At 42.4% G+C, this 17,722-nt stretch overlaps 1 protein-coding gene and 1 non-coding gene across 4 annotated transcripts in view; both read left to right on the top strand.

The window, feature by feature from the left end:
• The window catches only part of DMRT1 (doublesex and mab-3 related transcription factor 1), a 90,858-nt gene that overhangs the window by 23,234 nt on the left and 49,902 nt on the right, over nucleotides 1-17,722 (top strand). For all 3 annotated transcript variants that reach the window (XM_090275857.1, XM_090275856.1, XM_090275854.1), the window contains one exon: nucleotides 11,796-12,079. In XM_090275857.1, coding sequence (XP_090131983.1) covers nucleotides 11,796-12,079 — 284 coding nt within the window. The remainder of the gene's footprint in view (nucleotides 1-11,795; nucleotides 12,080-17,722) is intronic.
• On the top strand, nucleotides 3,411-3,578 carry LOC150013103 (U1 spliceosomal RNA). Its single transcript, XR_016511083.1, has one exon. It is a non-coding gene; the product is annotated as a U1 spliceosomal RNA (small nuclear RNA).

Below are 17,722 nucleotides of genomic sequence, written 5' to 3'. Positions count from 1 at the left end.
CTCATTATTTGAGGGGAGGTAAAACTCCATGGAGGTAGGAAGGGTACATCTGGAAGAGATCTGAGGTACTCCTGACTTGAGATAAGTGTGCCTGTAAAATGTTCTTATGCTGGCTTTGAATATACCATTAAAAGCACTAAAGATCAGAAAAGCTTCCTTCACAAATTTAGTAAGACAGTGTTAGCTGTAACAGAGTGCTACCCTGGAGGTCATAGACCAAGCTAGGAGAAATAATTATGCATGGTAATGGGCAATTACAGTTAATGGCCTTCTGGGGGCGGCAGAAAATACACAGCCCCACAGTCTAGCCTGCAGTGAACATTGAATAGCACATTAACTTTATAGCAAGCTAAAAGTTCAGCCCTGGAATAGCAGCAGTCCTCCCCAAATAAATAAAATCCCTGACTTAAGGGAAGCACCATAAGCTGCACTTCTCAAGAGAATTGAATACAGGAGGTGGGGCTGAAGGAGATGGAGTTTGAGGAAGGGAAGGAATGGTCTGTTCTTCACCTGGCTGTGTTTGTCTCACTAAGTAGAGATGGTTCTGGGCTTGAGGCAGGTACACAGTGAAGAGGTGGTTTACTTTCCTGGCGTCAGGTTTGTGTTTGACGTTTAAAATAGCCTTGTCATGATTGCCTTGTGGGAGAAACAGATTGTTCCCACATTTCTTGATTATGACTGTAGGGAGTGATATCACATTGACTGCATTCAAGGCTACTGTCTGACCTCAGCAAAGGCCAGGAGTGGAGGATTCTGCTCCTTTCCAAGTTCATTCACACTTGGGAAGCCATGCCAGGTGCAGCCCAGCCCTCCTGCGGTACCCTGAAGATGAACATTTAGAGCAAAGATAACTTTTTTTGCAGTTATTTGATGGCTCTCTTGTTTCATGGCAAAGAACATTACCACTGTGTGTGACCGTGATAAAAACAGTAACTAGCATTTAATGAGCACTTACTGTGTTTTCAGAGCCTTCCTTGGCTCTATATAGTGTAAGTAGCAGCATTATCCCTATGTTACATATAGACTTCGGGGCACAGAATTAGTAACTGGTCCCAAGGTCACGGGACAGTAGATTTCAGATCTGATCAAGCATATTGATTTGGGAGCCAGCTTTCTCAACCTGAGGGTCTGTTGCCTGGTGTGCTTTAGGCTTAAGGGTAGGTGGAGGACTTGATTGTGGAATTCTAACAGCTCAGGGAGCTAGGTCAGGATGAGACACTGGACTCCAATTGCTCTGAAATCAGTCCTGTATGACAGAGATTCCCAAACTTTTTTGTCAGAGAACCCCTTTAACGCTCTTAAAAATTATCCAGGACCTCAGAAAGCTTTTGTTTATGTGTCAGAGCTATCAATATTTTTTGGATTAAAAACTAAAACTCAGAAATTAAAATATAGTAATTAATTTCTTTAAAATAGTAAATCCACTACTTGTTAACATAAGTAACACTTTAAGGAAAAATAAAGTATATTTACTTAAAAAACTGAGTGAGGAGAGTGGTGTTTCATATTTTTGAAAATCTCTTTTATGTATGGCTTCCTAGGACACAGCTGGCTTCCCATATCTACGTCTTTATTCAGTCTGTTTTGATTGACATACATGAAGAAGATTCAGCTTTACATAGATACATATTTGGAAAAGGGAGAAAGGAATGTGAATTGCCTTTTCAGATCATTGTGACTTTCTGATACTAGATTAGTTGTAGTGATTCTGAAACTATACTAATGAGCTTTTTGTACTCTATTAAAACCCATTGGTCCATCTTGCCCTTTGAATGACTCTTTCACCCATGTATGATTTCATAACCTCATGCGTTGGTCATTTGGAAAATATCAATTTACTGAGTTATGTACATCTTCCAAATGTTGACTCGTTGCATTACAAAATACCAGATTATCCCATTCATTAATATCAATGATCTTATCAAAATAGTTTAAATTTGGGAAGTTGTTGAACACATAGTGGCAGTCCTAAGTTTTCTGAAATGATAATTTTTACTTTAAAACTCAGATTTTTAGCAGTAAGTACTGACAGTTTTCCTCGGAGACGCTCACTTTGTTTATTTCAAGAAAATTCTGTCCAATACCCAAGTCTCAGTTAACTGTACATTGTCATCAGTCATTCTTTCAAGTTTATGGCACTAAGTCAGAAATTCCTGAACCTGTATAGGATTTCCTTAAGAGTTTATTTGAGCCAAAACTGACAACAGTTCCCAGAAAGCAAGATCTCAAGATACTCTGGAGAAAGTTTTGCTGTTTCTTTTATGCAGTTGGAATTAGGGAGGGAATTTACTGTTACGTGAAGGTGGGAGCAAGTAAGGTGGAATTGGATTACAGGATAGTTAAAATAATTGTGTGCTTTCTTGGGGGTGGGTTATGCTTCTGAGGGGTCTGAAAAGAGGCATTTCAAAGGTGCATTAACCGAGATGGACAAAAATGACAGTCAGGGCTTGCTTAAAGCAAAGATAAACCTTTTACTAAAGACGTTGTGTGCCTGGGGTGTGACTCTCACCATGGCCTGCCCTGTTAGGGATTTCTGCTAACATCACCCTGTGTGGTTACTTTCTATAGAATCCCTTGTGTTCACAGTGCAGTTTTCCAGTCAAAAAAGCAGTGAGTTTAGCTGTTGATTTGAACACTTGCACAAGTACCTTTCCTAAGACGACCGTCACCCTGTGGTGTGCAGCAGAAATATTTGATGGGTGCTTCCCATCTGTTACATAATATTAAAAAGACGCTCAGAGTTTGAGATTTGATGAAGTTATTTTCCTGTGTCATCAAGGGCATCTTAAGCAAAGTTGACATACAGATTTTTAAATTTTTAAATATTTTACTCCATAGCGATGAGGAGTACAGTGACTAGGAGTGCAGCTTGGTGGAGCTGTCTTGATTTGTGCTAGGGCACCAGCTCCATCATCACTGCAAATGTCAACACAGTGAAAAAGGCACATAACATTTTTACATTAACGTGTAAGTACTTAAGATCTTAAGGACCCTTGAAAGGGAGATTTGGACAGGGGGTCTCCAATCACATTTTTGGAACTGCTGTGGCAAGGTGGCATTGAAACACCAGCCTCTGATGGGTTTAAAGCAATTCTCAGCCTGTGGGTGCTGGGGTCACCGTGGCAGTTTTGATGTCTTGAGTCCCATCCCCAGAGGCTCTCGTGTGAAGTGGTCTCTGGTGTGGCCTGGTACTGAGGAATTTCAGCCCCCACCCCACACTCTGTGTAGCCAGGGGTGAGAGCTGCTGGTTTAGAGGCAGGTCTGGTTCCTGGGGGCCCAGTCCGGAAATGGGGTAAGTGGTTGTTCATGACTTGAAGCATTTTATAAGACAAAATAACTGACTGAAAACTGGCAATATTAAATCAAGCTAGCAGAATCTTGAACAAAAGCCACTTGAACCAGTATGATGCATACTTGCCTGGCAGAGGAGATCCCATGATCACGGAGGTCGTCTTCCCAGGACGAGGCTCAGCCATTGCACTCCGGATGTGCCGACCCCTGCGATTTCCCCAGATGTGGGAAACTCAACTGCACCATTTGTGGTAGTGGGGGACTGCATGCGCACTAGCAGGATCTTGAGTGAAGCCATGTGAAACAGTATGATGCGATGTAATTTGGTTTTTTATCCCTTCACATTGACATAGAGCTCCAGCCCACTTCGGACCATCATCTGGGACCTGCAGGAGCAAAGACAAACATCTGTGATCTTTTATTTTAAGAGGTTTTTTTTTTTTGTTTTTTTTTTTTTTAAATTTTCAGAGAGAGGGGAAGTGGGGGAGAGAGGGAGAGAGACATAGATGTGCGAGAGAAACAATAGTTGGTTGCTTCTTGCACGTCCCCAACCCAGGCATGTGCCCTGACTGGGAATCGGTCCAGTGACCTTTTGGTTCACAGGCCAGTGCTTAATCCACTGAGCCACACCAGCCAGGGCTGTGATCTTATTTTTAAAAGAAGGTTATGAAAGCAGAATTAAAATCCCAAATCTGGATGGTGGCTGGCCATGAGCAGACTTAAAAATGTGTCCCTGATGCCTCCTGTGTTCAGCCCTTCTCAGTCCCAAGCAAAAAGACCCTGACAAATTAAGCCCCTATGTTTTAAGCTGTCCAAATATAGTTCAGAGCATACCTTTTCTGTGGAGACCTAAGTATACAGGGGTGGGAAACAGTAGGGTTACAGTTTTAATACAAATAATGAAGTAATAAATTAATAATACAAGAATGACCTCTGTGTTTCACATTCTCACAACTGTAAATCTACCCCCCCCCCCTTCAGTCAGGTACGCTCCTAGTTTAAAATTTTCTTACTTGATGGAGAGGAAGTGTGTTGGGCATCTTCCCTCTTCTCTCACGCACTCCCAAACACAAGCCTTGCTGCTTGGCCTGCTGTGTGGCACTGTCTTCTCCAGTCTGCTGGGAGGTATTAGCAGAGTCCCACACTGTCCCTGGCATCTTGCCAGTGATAGGAAATTCTGAACTGGCCTAAAGAGAGAACACTTTTCTTGGCCATGAGATAGGCTTTCATGGCCATGAGACCTTTTTCAGAGAAAAGGCATTTTCTCTATATCTGACTCCCACTGTAGGGCTCACAGTTTCCCTGGGGGATTCTGAGGCTCTTGCAGAGGGGAGGAGAAAGGGGGAGACAAGCAGGGAGCAGGAGCCAGGGAAGGGAGAGCAGAGCCCTGTGAATTAGAAAGTGCGGAGACACGCATGTGTGTGAGGTGGGGGTCTGTCTCCACACGGCCATAGCTGCTCCTTGGGAACCACACAGTGAAGCCTGCATTTCAAGTGTCTTTTCAGATCCAGTTAGTACCTTCAATCTCATTTTACTGGGGACGCTTTGCCCCACCCACTCTGCAGCTTGTTCTTCTAAGTCCCAGAAGCTTGTTTCTCCTTCGCTCTTTATCCATAGAAGGTAAGCTAGAGGGCAGGGATTGGTTTTGCTTCTTCTTGGCCCAGCACTTCAGGAGTTGCTGCACAATGGCTGTGATTGTTACTTACAGGGCTTTTCAGTGGCCCGAGGGCAGCCTGTTTTAAATCTTATCTTACTTGGATATGCTTTTCCCCTTCTTTATATTTTTTTCATTTTTCTCCATTTTTCCTGCTTGGTTTCTTTGATCTAGTTGTACTTAATAATCCATCAATCAATCAATAAGTCAATCTTTCTCTTCCTCTCTTCTTCCTCCCTCTTTCCCTCCTTCCCTCCCTCCCGCCTTCCCTTCCTCTCTCCTTCCCCTTCCCCCTCCCCAGATCCCCTTTGTAGCCCACAGTGACATTTCCACACCTTTGAACCAAGCCTACTCCTGGCTTTAAAGGTCAACCAGTCAACCAATGTCAGGGTTTTATTTTTTTTATTTTTTTTTTTATGAGAAGTCTTCACCCTAAGAAGAAAAGTGAACTTGACAGATTCCTCCAGGATCAAGTTACATTTAAAAAATTTCCTTGGGAAAAAGGAGAAATAGGCTCTGACATATTCCATGCCTGTGTACAAGAGTGACTGACGGTTAGTGAGACAGCATCAGCAAAACTGTACTTTGAAGGTGGGACTTAATCCTGCCCTCCCTTCCACACAGTTCTGTGTTTTCCCAAAGCCTTGGTCAGTCTCTCCCTATGTGTTTCAGAATCTCCCCCCACTGCAGAGCCCTGCAGTGTCAAAGACTACCTCCTTTGTCTGTGCCCTAAGGTACTGGACAGGTTGTCTTGCATACAGTAGGTGCTCGGTAAGTTTATTGCATTGAATATGAATTGTTTCTCTGGCAGAGGGAGGTGACAGGTGTGATGATGTCCCTCGTTCATCATCACATTCACCATTTAGTCATGTTAATAGTATGCACATTGCTGCCTCAGTTATCAGGCCTCACTCTGTAACGGCTCTGCTTTAATTCAGAAAACCAACCCATTTCCTGGGTTACATTGGTGAGCTTTCCTTCTTAGAGTTGCAGGAGCTCATGGAACAGCTTTTCTCCCCATGACTCCCTCTAGGTTCTCTCCCTCATAGGGGAAGCATCCTGAAGCCTCACATGGATTTCTCAGTGTTCCCTAATGATGCCAAGAAGTGATTAATCTGGACACAGTGTTACCCTGCAGAGAAGGGTCCTAAACGCAGGGAACTGACTAAGTTCTTCAGCCTCGTTTCAGTGAGGGTGCACCCCACTGTCATCCTCTAGAGTCTATGACATGCCATCATCAACTGACATAGTCTTTTTATTAAGACCTTAATATTTCTTTAAACAAAAAAAAAGGAATGACTTGTACTTTTTCTGTGCCCTCCTAGCATTCAGCACATGTTAGCTGATGGCAGATGATTCTTTTATTTATTTCCCTCTCATGTTTTTTTTTTTTTTAATTTAATCTTTATTGTGTTTTTTCCATCACCATTCAGTCCCTTATTCTCCTCCCCCTGCAGTCACCACACTGTTGTCCGTGTCCGTGAGTCCTTTTTCTTCTTTGCTCAATCTCTCCGCCTCCTAAGCCCACCCCCTCGAGCTGTTATCTCCTCTCCGTCTATGAGTCATGGGAGGCAATTCTGCTACCTCAGATTTAGTGGTGAACAATTTTTCCTGACTGGTAATTCTTCAAACTAGAAGCTAAGTGGGAAGGTACTATGCAAGGTATGGATTACAAAGACAAATAAAACCGCAGGTATTACATTCTAGACACCCCCACGATAGGTGAAAATCCGCCGAGTAGGAACCTTACATTTATTTTAGTATTTATATGTATATTAAGGCTTTATAAACCCTTCCCACACACTTATAAACCGTTCCCAGTCCCTTATTAACCTTTCCCACTCCCTTATTAACCTTTTCCACACTTTTATAAACACTACTTACGTTCTTAAACATATTCTACACTCTTAAACCTACATTACTTTAAACATACGTATACAGTACCGCAAAATCCCGCGATATAGTGAAAAATCCGCGATAAATAATTAACTAATATTTTTAAAAATCCCATGATACAGTGAGGCTGTGATAAGTGAACCGTGATATAGAGAGGGACTACTGTACATAAATTCATCGTTTACATGAGATCATTGCAAATCACAAGTAGTCTTATTGTTGAAAATTGTAAATTTTGTGTTTATATGTGATTGTTCATATTGGAAACTGGAGTTTGGTGTTGTCATTGAAAGGGTACTATGGCTCATGAAGGACTAGTGCAGCAACTCTGGGAATCTTGACACTAAAGAAGAGTTGGGGAAAGCCTTCACATACCTTACAATGAATTACTGGTTAACTACTATTAATATTCCATGGGCCCAGAGACCAGCATATAACACTGCAAAATCAATAATGGTATTTATCATGTGTGGGTATATCGATCACTCATGAAGGAGTGAATCATATTTCACGCTGCATATGATAGTGCAAAAAAATGTAGCAGAGGGATTAGGAAAGGCTTACCAAAGAATGGAACTATGGAAGGTAAATGTACGGAGCCACAGATGCACGCCTTGGAGTAAGAAGTGATTGAGTCTGCAAACCTGTCTGCAGATGAATGCTGCTGGTCGTGTTTGTAGATGCAGCACACAGCTTGTGGTTCGAGGTTTGGAGTGATTTAGGTAGAAGCCCATCTTCTTTATTCAGTGGAATTCCTTTGTACACTCTTAGTTGATAGGACTGTCACAATGATTCTGTCGGGGGTCATATTTTTAGGGATAACTTATGAAGCTGTTGGCTTTGAATCTTGAGTGTGAACCAGCGGTTCTTAGTCCTTTGAGTGCATCAGAGCCTACTGAGGGCTTTGTTAAAACTCAGATTGCTGGGCTCGACCCTCAGAGCTTCAGAATCAATGGGCCTGGGGTGGGATCTGAAAATGAGCGTTTCTACAGGTTCCTGTGTGGTGCTGCTGATTCAGTGACCATACTTAGAGCACCACTAGGTTAGACACTTGTAGTTTCTCTCAACCTTGGGAAATTTCCATGTACTAGTAGCATCACAAAAAGGCTGGGAGTCATAAAGATGTTTGTAACATTGACCAAGCATTTTAATTGAGAGCTTTAAAATACTGTTTGGTGATTTATAAAATCCAGAGTTCAGTAGTTTTGTGTGTCCTTGGAACAGGTTCTCTCTCACAGTGCTTTTGCAAATGTCACTTTTTAAGATGCTTAAACATTTTAAGTGTGTAAAAGAGTTAAACGTCTTCTCTTATAGAGCACAAATGCTTTTTATTAAATAGTGGTATAAAATGGAACTTCAACATATATCTTAATTTATTCTTTTAAGAAAATTTGTTATTAAAGCTCAGTGTGATTTGAAGGAGGAAATAAAATATGGGTAACAATATGCCATTGTTAACTAATTACAGCCAGCTGAAGCCAAACAAATTCTTGCTTTGAGCTGACATAACATTTTATTTTAGGTTTACTATGCAGCTATTGAAGCCATTCTCTTGTTATCTTGAGAGTTACTACTGACAGCATCTCGTTGCTGGATAAACTAAGGCCTGATAAAGACATTCAAGGAACCTGTGCCCGGATCCGGAAAACTGCTGCCCTTCCATTTCTATTTAATTCTTTATCTGCTACAGTATTTTGCTTGCTTTATTAAGAACTTTGCTTTTGAAGGGCAGGCCCTAAAGGATATCCAGCTGTTTGAACTGCAGAGATCAAGGATAAGCATCTAAGATGCCTTCCCAGATGTCTGTGAGAGTGTAGGTGGATTTCCCACTAACGTGTTAGACGCTTAGACGGAATGGTCAGAATATGTCATTCATTCCTTTTCTGATTTAAACGTTCACATGATTTATCATTTTGGAGAGGTTTGTATTGCCTTTATAATCAGGTAAATGATAATTAAAATAAGAGAAAGGAGCCAGGGGGGAGGTTGTGGAGGAAAGAGTGACGGACATGTGCTTTCTCCAGACACTGTGTAGAATAATGGAACTGGAATTTCTCATCTCATTAATCGGAAAAAGGAGAAAAAAGGAACTAACTATAATAAAGAGATGGCTTGATGGGAGCCTACAGCAGATGGACCTGGTATCCTTTCAGAGAGAAGATGTCAGTTCTGACTTTAAGATGAAGCAGTAAAAATACATTTTGTTGTCCAGAGCTTGCACGTTTAGTCATGTCCTCCCTTGCATGTGTTTTCCTCCTTCCACACAGTCAGCCAGTGGACATGTTTCTGGCACCTGCTCTGGTCCAAGCATTGATTGTCCTGAGAATTTCTCTCCATTAGCTGCTTCTCCCTGCCTACGTATGCCCAACCTTTATGTTTTAAAAATGAAATAACAACATCTCACATTTATTTTCATGTCAGGCTACTTGAAAAACCATTATTTATTGATCCTGTTCTCAAATATTGACCGCGCTGTGGCCGGCAGTGTGCCAGGCACAGGGCAAGGGTGAGCCAGCAGGCACGGTGCCTGCTTGCTGCATCTCACATGCTGCGGGACAGGACTGTTGTTTTATTCCCTCATTGCTTACTTGCTTCTTGCCCTCTTCTTTCTTCTATGCTAGAAGCACAAGGTCCTAAAATCCTAACCCTCTGTCGGCCTTTTCTAGAACTAGTTTTGCTTGATCTCTTAGCAGCAGTTGGCAGCACAGCGCGCCTGCTCCGCCGTCCACATGAGCTTTGGCCTCTGTGGCGTTGTGTTTACCAGTCCTCCCAACTACAGCCAACTTGACCCTCTTCTCTCAGAACACGCTCTTCTGTAACAACTCCCTCCTGTGCTCCCTGGAGGCAGCCCGCACCTCCCAGTGGTGACTCCTGAATCTCAGCTTCCAGCCCCAGCCTCTCCCATGAGTATAAGTGTCAGTGTCTCACCCTCGTCCATCGCTCCCACTTGGTGGCTCTCTGGCACCTCGATGGAGCAGAACTCGCCACCTCCCTGTCCTCTGCCACACCCAGGCTTCCTCTTCTCCCAGACACCTGCTTTGTGCTCCTTTGCCTTCACCTGCATCTTAATTCGTGACATCCCATCTGTCCTCCCATTCTGCTGAGTTCCTTCTCCCACGTGTTCTAGCACATGCTCCCTCTTATATCTGAGTCTTCTACGTCTCTCCCTGACTACCTCGGAGGCTCCCTGCTGGCTCTCCCTGCCTCTGGTCTCTCTTCCCTCACTGGTCTTACGCATTGCCATCAGATAAATCACCCCACAGCACAGCTCTTGTCCTCGCCACTCCTTACTCAGAAATCCTCAGTGGTTCCCGCCACTCCCTGCCGAGAGGCCAGAGAGCTGGCCTGAGGCTTTCCCTCACTTCGCTGCGGTCCGCCTGTCGGACTGGACCTCTCCCTTTCTGCACCCAAGCTCACCTTCCACTTTCCTGCTTTCTTTTCTTTGTCTGTACGGCCCTTTTCTTAATACTAATTTTCTTACTTTTTCTTTTTTTACCTATTTCCTGCTCCTCTTTTATGGTTCCACTCAGATCAGTTTTTCTTTTCTCTTTTTTCCATCTTTAATTTTACTTATTTTTAATTTTCAATTACAATTTATGTTCAGTATTACTCTATATTAGGTTCATATGTACAGCAAAGTGGTTAGAAAATCATGTACTTTACAGGGTAGTTCTCTCACTTCTTCAGGTACACCTGGCCCCACATATATTTATTTCAATTATTGACTATATTCCCTCTATAATTTACATCTCTGTCTGTGGCTATTGTGTAACTACTAATTTGTACTGCTTAATTCCCTGACCTTTTTCACCCAGGCTCCCAGCTCTTCTCCCGTCTGACAGCTATATTTATGGGTCTTTTTCTGTTTTGTTTGTTTGTTTATTTTGTTCATTTGATGCCGCATATTAGTGGAATCATATGGTATTTGTCTTTCTCAGTTGGACTCCCTTCACTTAGCATAATACCCTTCAAATGCAGTTTTTCCTATGCAGATCTCTGTAATTTCTTTCTAGGCTGCAAGTCATCTCTCCAGTCTTTGAATATTTTTGAAAGTTTATGGTTGTTCCTGTATTGATAATTCTTGTTATTATTTGTAATTCCATCATATTTTTCCTCCTAGACTCCAGACCTCCTGTTGGGCAGGGGCATCCTGACCACCTCATACCCATTTCAGGCACCTGGGTCAACTATTGGAACGTTGTTTAATAACTGTCCATTGGAAGGATGACTCAGGAGTCCATTTTTTAATTTATTTATTCCATTTGGTTGTTTATTGGAATTGACAGTTCCAAGCATAGACGCAGGGCTGGCAATCTATATAGCCCATGGACCACTTTCTCCCCACTGTCCGCGAATAAAGTTTTATTGCAACACAGCCATGAAACAGCTTGTATATTCTGCAACTGAGTGGACCACAAAGCTTAAAGTAATTACTGACAGAAGAAGTTTATGTACTTCTGGTCTAAATCATTGTCCAGACTTCTGAAGGGTATCACCTGTGGAAGGAAGTGGAAAAAACAATGTTTGCTTAAACTCATTTAGCTCTTGCTTTGACTTTCTGACATATCTATGTGGCCACCATAGAGAGGACACTGGGATTTTTTTTTTTATTACCGTATTTTAAATGGATTATAAATAATATTCTTGTAATAATATTGCAGACAGCCAAATTAACTAGATTTGATCTCTAATTTATTGACATTAGGTTAGAAATCAGAGGCTTTATATAATTAAAATGATCCTTAAAATGTCTTTGGTATTTTTAGCAAAAGTAATCTGCAAGACTGTCATCTGCATCTCCAGTATTATGCCAACCTTAGAAACCCTCCTGCAGGGGAAGTAGCATGTTCAGGTGCCTTGTTCTGCAGCTCTGCAGATCTTGAGGAGGATGGTCATGTGTTGCAAAGTTTTGTGAACCCCAGGTTAATACCATGTTGTCTTTTTTTCTTTCTAGATGGACGTATGGTCATCCAGGATATTCCTGCTGTCACCAGCAGAGGGCACGTGGAGAACACACCTGACTTCGTTCCAGACTCCACCTACTACAGCAGCTTTTATCAGCCGTCTCTGTTTCCTTACTACAACAATCTGTACAACTACCCGCAGTACTCCATGGCCTTGAGTGCTGATTCCTCTTCCGGGGACATGGGAAATCCCCTTGCGGGATCCCCAGTGAAGAACAGCCTTCGGGGCCTCCCAGCACCTTATGTAACTGGTCAGCCAGGAAACCAGTGGCAGGTAAGATGTTACCCAGAGAGAGAACTAGATACATGAAAACCACACACACACACCCCAAGTCAGCTCATAAGTATATGCACATTATATGAAACATGTAAAGAATTTTTCATTCTACACATAGGTCATTTAACACGAGAAATTATCTGCAAGGAATTGTAAAAAAAATATTTATATATTTGTTTTCTTTTTCAAATTTTACTTTTCTCTGTTTTCACTGTCCTTTTGTATAAATACCCAGTTGGCCACAATCAGATTCACGAGTTGCTTACTACATGTGGCCCACCTCCTCCCACCTTGCCCCCATTTTCTTTGACCAGTGTGGAAATGCTGGGTGCAGTCTTCTGGGAAGGGTCTCTGAATTTGCTGGCTTATGAGAAAAAGGTTGAGAAAGAAAAATCTTAAGTATTTTCTTCAGAAAAGACAGCTCATGATCAGTTTTATAGCAGAGTCAGAAATCTCCTGTTAATTTACCCTTCTCCTTTGTCAAAATCTTGCAGGTGGCAGATGGCACTAGTGTGTGTTCTTACTTTACCTGGAAAACCTGGGAAGGGTATGGCAGAGGTCTTGGATTTCCTTAGGATTTCCTTAGTGGTTCCTTCCTAAGAGTCTGTCTTAGGGATAGCTTGCAGAAGACCAGCTCTCTTGAACGGCACTGTTGCCCGGTCTTGGAGGACTGCCTCAGCCACTGTGCGCGAGGGAAGCTCCCCTGGAGGGCAAGTTCTTGTACCCCTCCCTGCTAACAAAAGTGGGAGGAAAAACCTTGCCCAAATTTTCTTGTTCCTGTGAGGGCATGTGGTGTTGATGCAGTGCATGCCTTCTCCAGAGCCACCACTTAGGAGGCTGGAGAGAGATGTCACTGAGGCATCATTTAACATTTGAGTTTGTTTTCCTGAAGGGCTGGGCTTAAGCCTTTCTATTTCCTAGCCAGTCACCATTGCTAATATATTCTCATAGAACAAATTACTTTGCAGAAACAGCTCCTTCTCTGCTACCGTGATCGGTGCCCATTCCTCTTAGTAAGTAATAACACCAGTAGTGATGGTGATCATTTGTTTAGCAGTGACTCTTCCCCACACCCCTGGGAGGCCGATGGCATTGTCTCCTTTTTACAGGTGACGACATTGAGATTCAGGGATGGTGGATACATAAGGCAGTGTAATAACTGAAATGAGATGGTTACTATATGTGAAAGTTTCTCTGTACACCAAGAAGTGCCACGCTAATATTAACAGTAGTGGATTTATTTCATTAATTGTTACATTCACTTGGCCCTGCTCTTTTTTTAGTCTATTTAATTTTCAACATTTTGTTCATCTGTATTTTAGTTGGCTACCTCAGATCCCCTCTGTAACAAGATAGGGTATATACAAGGCACATTTAGTTATTGAAGGACTATGACATGTGAATATGGACCAAGTATGAATGTATAAGGAATAATGTTTATCAGGGTTGGGGAAGAATTTGATCCACATAGGAAATACAAAACTGAAAGCATGCACAAACATTATGATGGTGCAAAATATGTTTATTAAGTTGTATATGTTATAAAGAAGTATTAATTAAATAGTGAGCAACTAGAGATAGTATTTACAACCAGTGCTTAAGGGGTAGAACTGGATGGCTCACATTTTAACCAGAGTCATTAGGGCAGAGGTATAGGAACAGTGATCTGGGATGAGACCTCCCTCGGCCCTTGCTATTTCTGCTGTCTGACAAAGGTGCTGTGGTGCTGCTCTTTGGACAATGCTTTGCTCCCTTGTGGTAGGAGCTTTTAGGAGCTTTTAGGCCAGGTGCAGGCTTCCCCTTGGTTGTTGCCATACTCCTCTGTCTCCTTTGTAGGAGGTGTCTCACAGCTGCACCTGGAGAGCACCTGTGCTCGTCTCTCCCGACTGGATCTTCCATTGGTCTGAAGGGCCTGAATCTTAGGCAGCATCTCCTCCATCTACTTCCTTTACTCTGTTGCTGAGACCCGACTTCCCTCCTAACTCCTCACTCTTGCTGCTTCATGTATCAGGGTTTGTTGAGGGAGTAGAATGAATGTTTTTCAGCCAAGAGCTTCTCTTTGATTCCTAGAAAAAAAGAAACTAGCGCAGAGCACCAAAAATTTTTAAAGCTAGACTCCGTAGAGATTAGTCAGGAGGGTATTTAATTATTTGTGAAGAGAAACTGTGGAGTTGAAACTTCATGTAATAAGTCTCCCTGTAAAATCAAGCAAGCTGCAAATAATTAAGTACCTACTAAATGCAAAACCTACAAGAAAAGAAATAGGGCATTCTACTGGGTCAGCATCCTACAATCCCAAGGCTCTTGCTCCTTAATGCTTGCATACAGAAAGCTGCTTCAGTTGCTTTAGGTTGGTCTCCAGCCTGTAGAGATTTGTGGCCCAATCATAGATTCCTGTCCTATTGTGAAACAGGAATAACATTGTGACACTGGTACAAACTCAGAATAAATGGCTGGTTCCACTGACCAGCAGCTCAATTTCACTTCTGCATTTAATTGCCTGCAAAAGCTGTTTATTGCCTTGTGCACTCCTCCACGGCAACATTATCTCTTAAATAAACATGTTGTACCAGGTTGACAAGGGAGAGGTGCATATCAAGTGAGCAGAAATAAATATGGGAGGACTCAGAGCTGTGCCTGGGAAATGTGTTCAGTCCCTGTGGCAGGCACCTTCTAGACTGCTTTTCAGAAACTTGTGCCACCGAAGTGGAGAGTCACATTCAGACCACAGCTTGGTTGTGGTCAAATGGCCACATAGGTGATTTCCTTCCTCTGGTGGTTGTTTTGGGCTCAGTCTGAAATAGCCCATGATATGCTTGTCCATTTATGATTAGGCACCTCACTGGAATGGATTCATGTATTCAGTAAACATGCATGGAGGTCCTGCTGTGTGCTAGGGAATGTACCATTGAACCAAACAGACAAAAATGTGAAAAGTAGGTCTTGGCAATAGGCTGCTATTATCACCTGGGAAAGGGAAGGGAAGTTGTGGACCATGTAAGTAGCCTGGGTTTGAAACTGAGATAGAGGCAGGAAGGAAATCAGATTCTGGCACTTGCGCCTTGGAGCGCAGAGAGATGCCCTTGCAAGCACTCCTGGGCTGGTCTGCCAGCCCCTGATGTTCTTAATCCCATAACCAGCCGCCTGGCGGGGCCCTTGTTTTCACACTGCCTCCTCTTTTGTTAGCATGGCTCAGCGTCAGAACAGACTGTTAGCTAAAAGAATGTTGAGAAGAAGTGATTTCTTGAGCATGTGCTTTGTGGGAGTGGCCTCAGCCTGTCCACGTCTGTGCCCTGGTAGCTGCACAGGATGGTCCAGCAATGAGAGGGGAGCAGGACATGAATCTAGGGTTTAAACTTGGCTCCCATTCCCGTGGTGAAAATTCTAATTAACAGTCATTATTTTTAAGTATTCCCAAATTTTTAAAAATGATTCATCAGAAAGAAGGTAAAATGCAAAATGCACTTCAGTTTTTAAGTTGACTTTAGATAAATTCTTGTGCTTGTCCGAGGCCGCCAGGCCCCCAGGATGATGTGTATCTGGTCAGCCCTAACTCCTGGGTAGTTCTGGACTGAGGAAGTGTAAGTGACTTGCCTGAGGAACATAGCTGTTAATGGAGAGTCAGGTCCTAAACCGGAGCCTTCCTACCCTTGGGAGCGTGTTCTGCCTACAAATGATCCTGTGATCTGCTAGGCTGCCCACCGACTTCCACGGCCCATGTCTTTGACCAGTTCAACCAGCCCTGGCTTCCCTTTTTACTGGTCACTGTCTGTTGCTGGACAGACACTGACTGCCTTTTTCCTCTGAAAAGAAAAATTGAAAAAGTTGGCAAGCAAACACAAGAATAGTTTATAAGAACATATCCAATTTAAAACATGTAAAGCAATTTCTTTCCTCAGGAAAGGCTAATTAAAATAGATGGTATTGGACTTGGGCTATTTGGGATGACAACCATAACTTGGTTTCTTAAAGGGGAATTATAGAGATCTAAATTTCTGTTGACTGAAAGAGTTACAAGTTCTAGTGCTATGATGTGGTGTACATATTTTGTGCCTGGCCACTTCTATGAATGCTTGTAATTCTTATTTTATAGTTGCTTATTTTGGGGCTTCTGGTTAGTCATTTTATACAAAACTATTGGTACATTTTCCTTCCCCCTAAAAATGTCAGTTCTGATTTGTATTCTTAGTACATTATTAGTTCAGATACTGGTAGTGGATGCTGGTGTCACCTCGTTCCTCCTTTTGCTGGGAACATGCTCCGCAGTTCACTGTGGTGTGTGCAAGATGTTACAGAGAAACTGGGGAGAGGACAAGTGGGCTTCTCCTAAAGCTAAATTATTCAGTTCAAAAAATTGTTTTCTTTTAAGTTCTTCTATGTGTGTCCCTTTTGCAGTTAAGTGCTTCTCTCTTCTTTAATTTCTAGCAACCATTGATCCATTATCTGCCCCTATCGTTTTGCCTTTTCCAAAATGTTATATGAGTGGAATCATACAATATGTACATTTTGGGGTTGGCTTCTTTAACTTAGCCAAGTGGGTTTATGATTCCTACATATTGTTGCATGTGTCAGGGTATCATTCCTTCAATTGCTAAGTAGTATTCCATTGTATAAATGTTCTACCATTTATCTAATCAACCTGTTAAAGGACACCTTGGTTACTTCCAGTTTGGGGTGATTATAAATAGAGCTACTATAAACATCAAAAATTGTTTTTGTTGAGACCATACCCTTCCAATTCTTTAAAAAAATAAAATTGTGATCATATTAAATGGCAGGATTTTTTTTGCAAAGGCACTTACTTGGCAATATAAAAAGTTGGTGAGACTACTTCTGTGTCCCCACCACACGCTCTTTTTTCACATTTTACAGTCTGGAGCCCAGAGAGAATCTAGAAACCACTGCATTAGTCACTGTGTTACCACGACATAGCCGACTTCTTCAGGGTCTTCAATATGCTTTTTTAAGCAATTGTGTTGACTTGACTTTCTGCTTAACTCCTTATAGGCAGAGTGCTTTAGTCTCTTCCTTCCTTTTTAATGGCAGCCCTGTGATTACCTTCATGCTAGCCCAGCATTTTGTGGGAGCCCTTCATGTGCACCCCAAATAGCTCCTGCCTTCTAGTACAGTGAGGACACAGGGCCTGCCAAGTTCAGAAGTCTTATCTTGGAGAATCTTCTGTTCTCAAGAAATGGGAAAGTCACATTGGACCACAGAAGTTTAAGCCAGCGAGGTGAAGGTGTCAGGCTTCCCCAAGTTTGGGGGTTGCATTGCTTTTTACTATGAACTTTCCCCTAAATGGCCTGTCAAGTCTTAGCCAAGTCTTTCATTTTTTCTGCTAAAACATAATTCCTCATTAGATTCTTCTATTTTAAGGAGAGATATTAAGTCCAGTTCTCTTGGGCCTTTACAACATATTCTTAATTCTGCATAGAGAAAAGCTTCGGTTTGCCAGTGGGCACTGTGAGGACAGCAGTAAATATCTGGCCATCATGTGAACCCCTCCAGAGCTTTGCAGCCCCAATGAATGCAAAACTGACTTTCTGATTCCAGTCTCCCCCCTACATACATGCATTTTCACAAAGGAATTGCTGTTTTGTCTTGTTCCAGATGACCGTGACAGCCATCCTCTGACTTTTA

The sequence above is a fragment of the Furipterus horrens genome, unplaced genomic scaffold (assembly GCF_987537825.1).
Source record: "Furipterus horrens unplaced genomic scaffold, mFurHor1.1.pri manual_scaffold_4, whole genome shotgun sequence".
Classification (NCBI taxonomy): Eukaryota; Metazoa; Chordata; class Mammalia; order Chiroptera; family Furipteridae; genus Furipterus; species Furipterus horrens.
The sequence above is the reverse complement of the archived record's forward strand: the minus strand, read 5'-3'. Positions and strand labels throughout refer to the sequence as shown.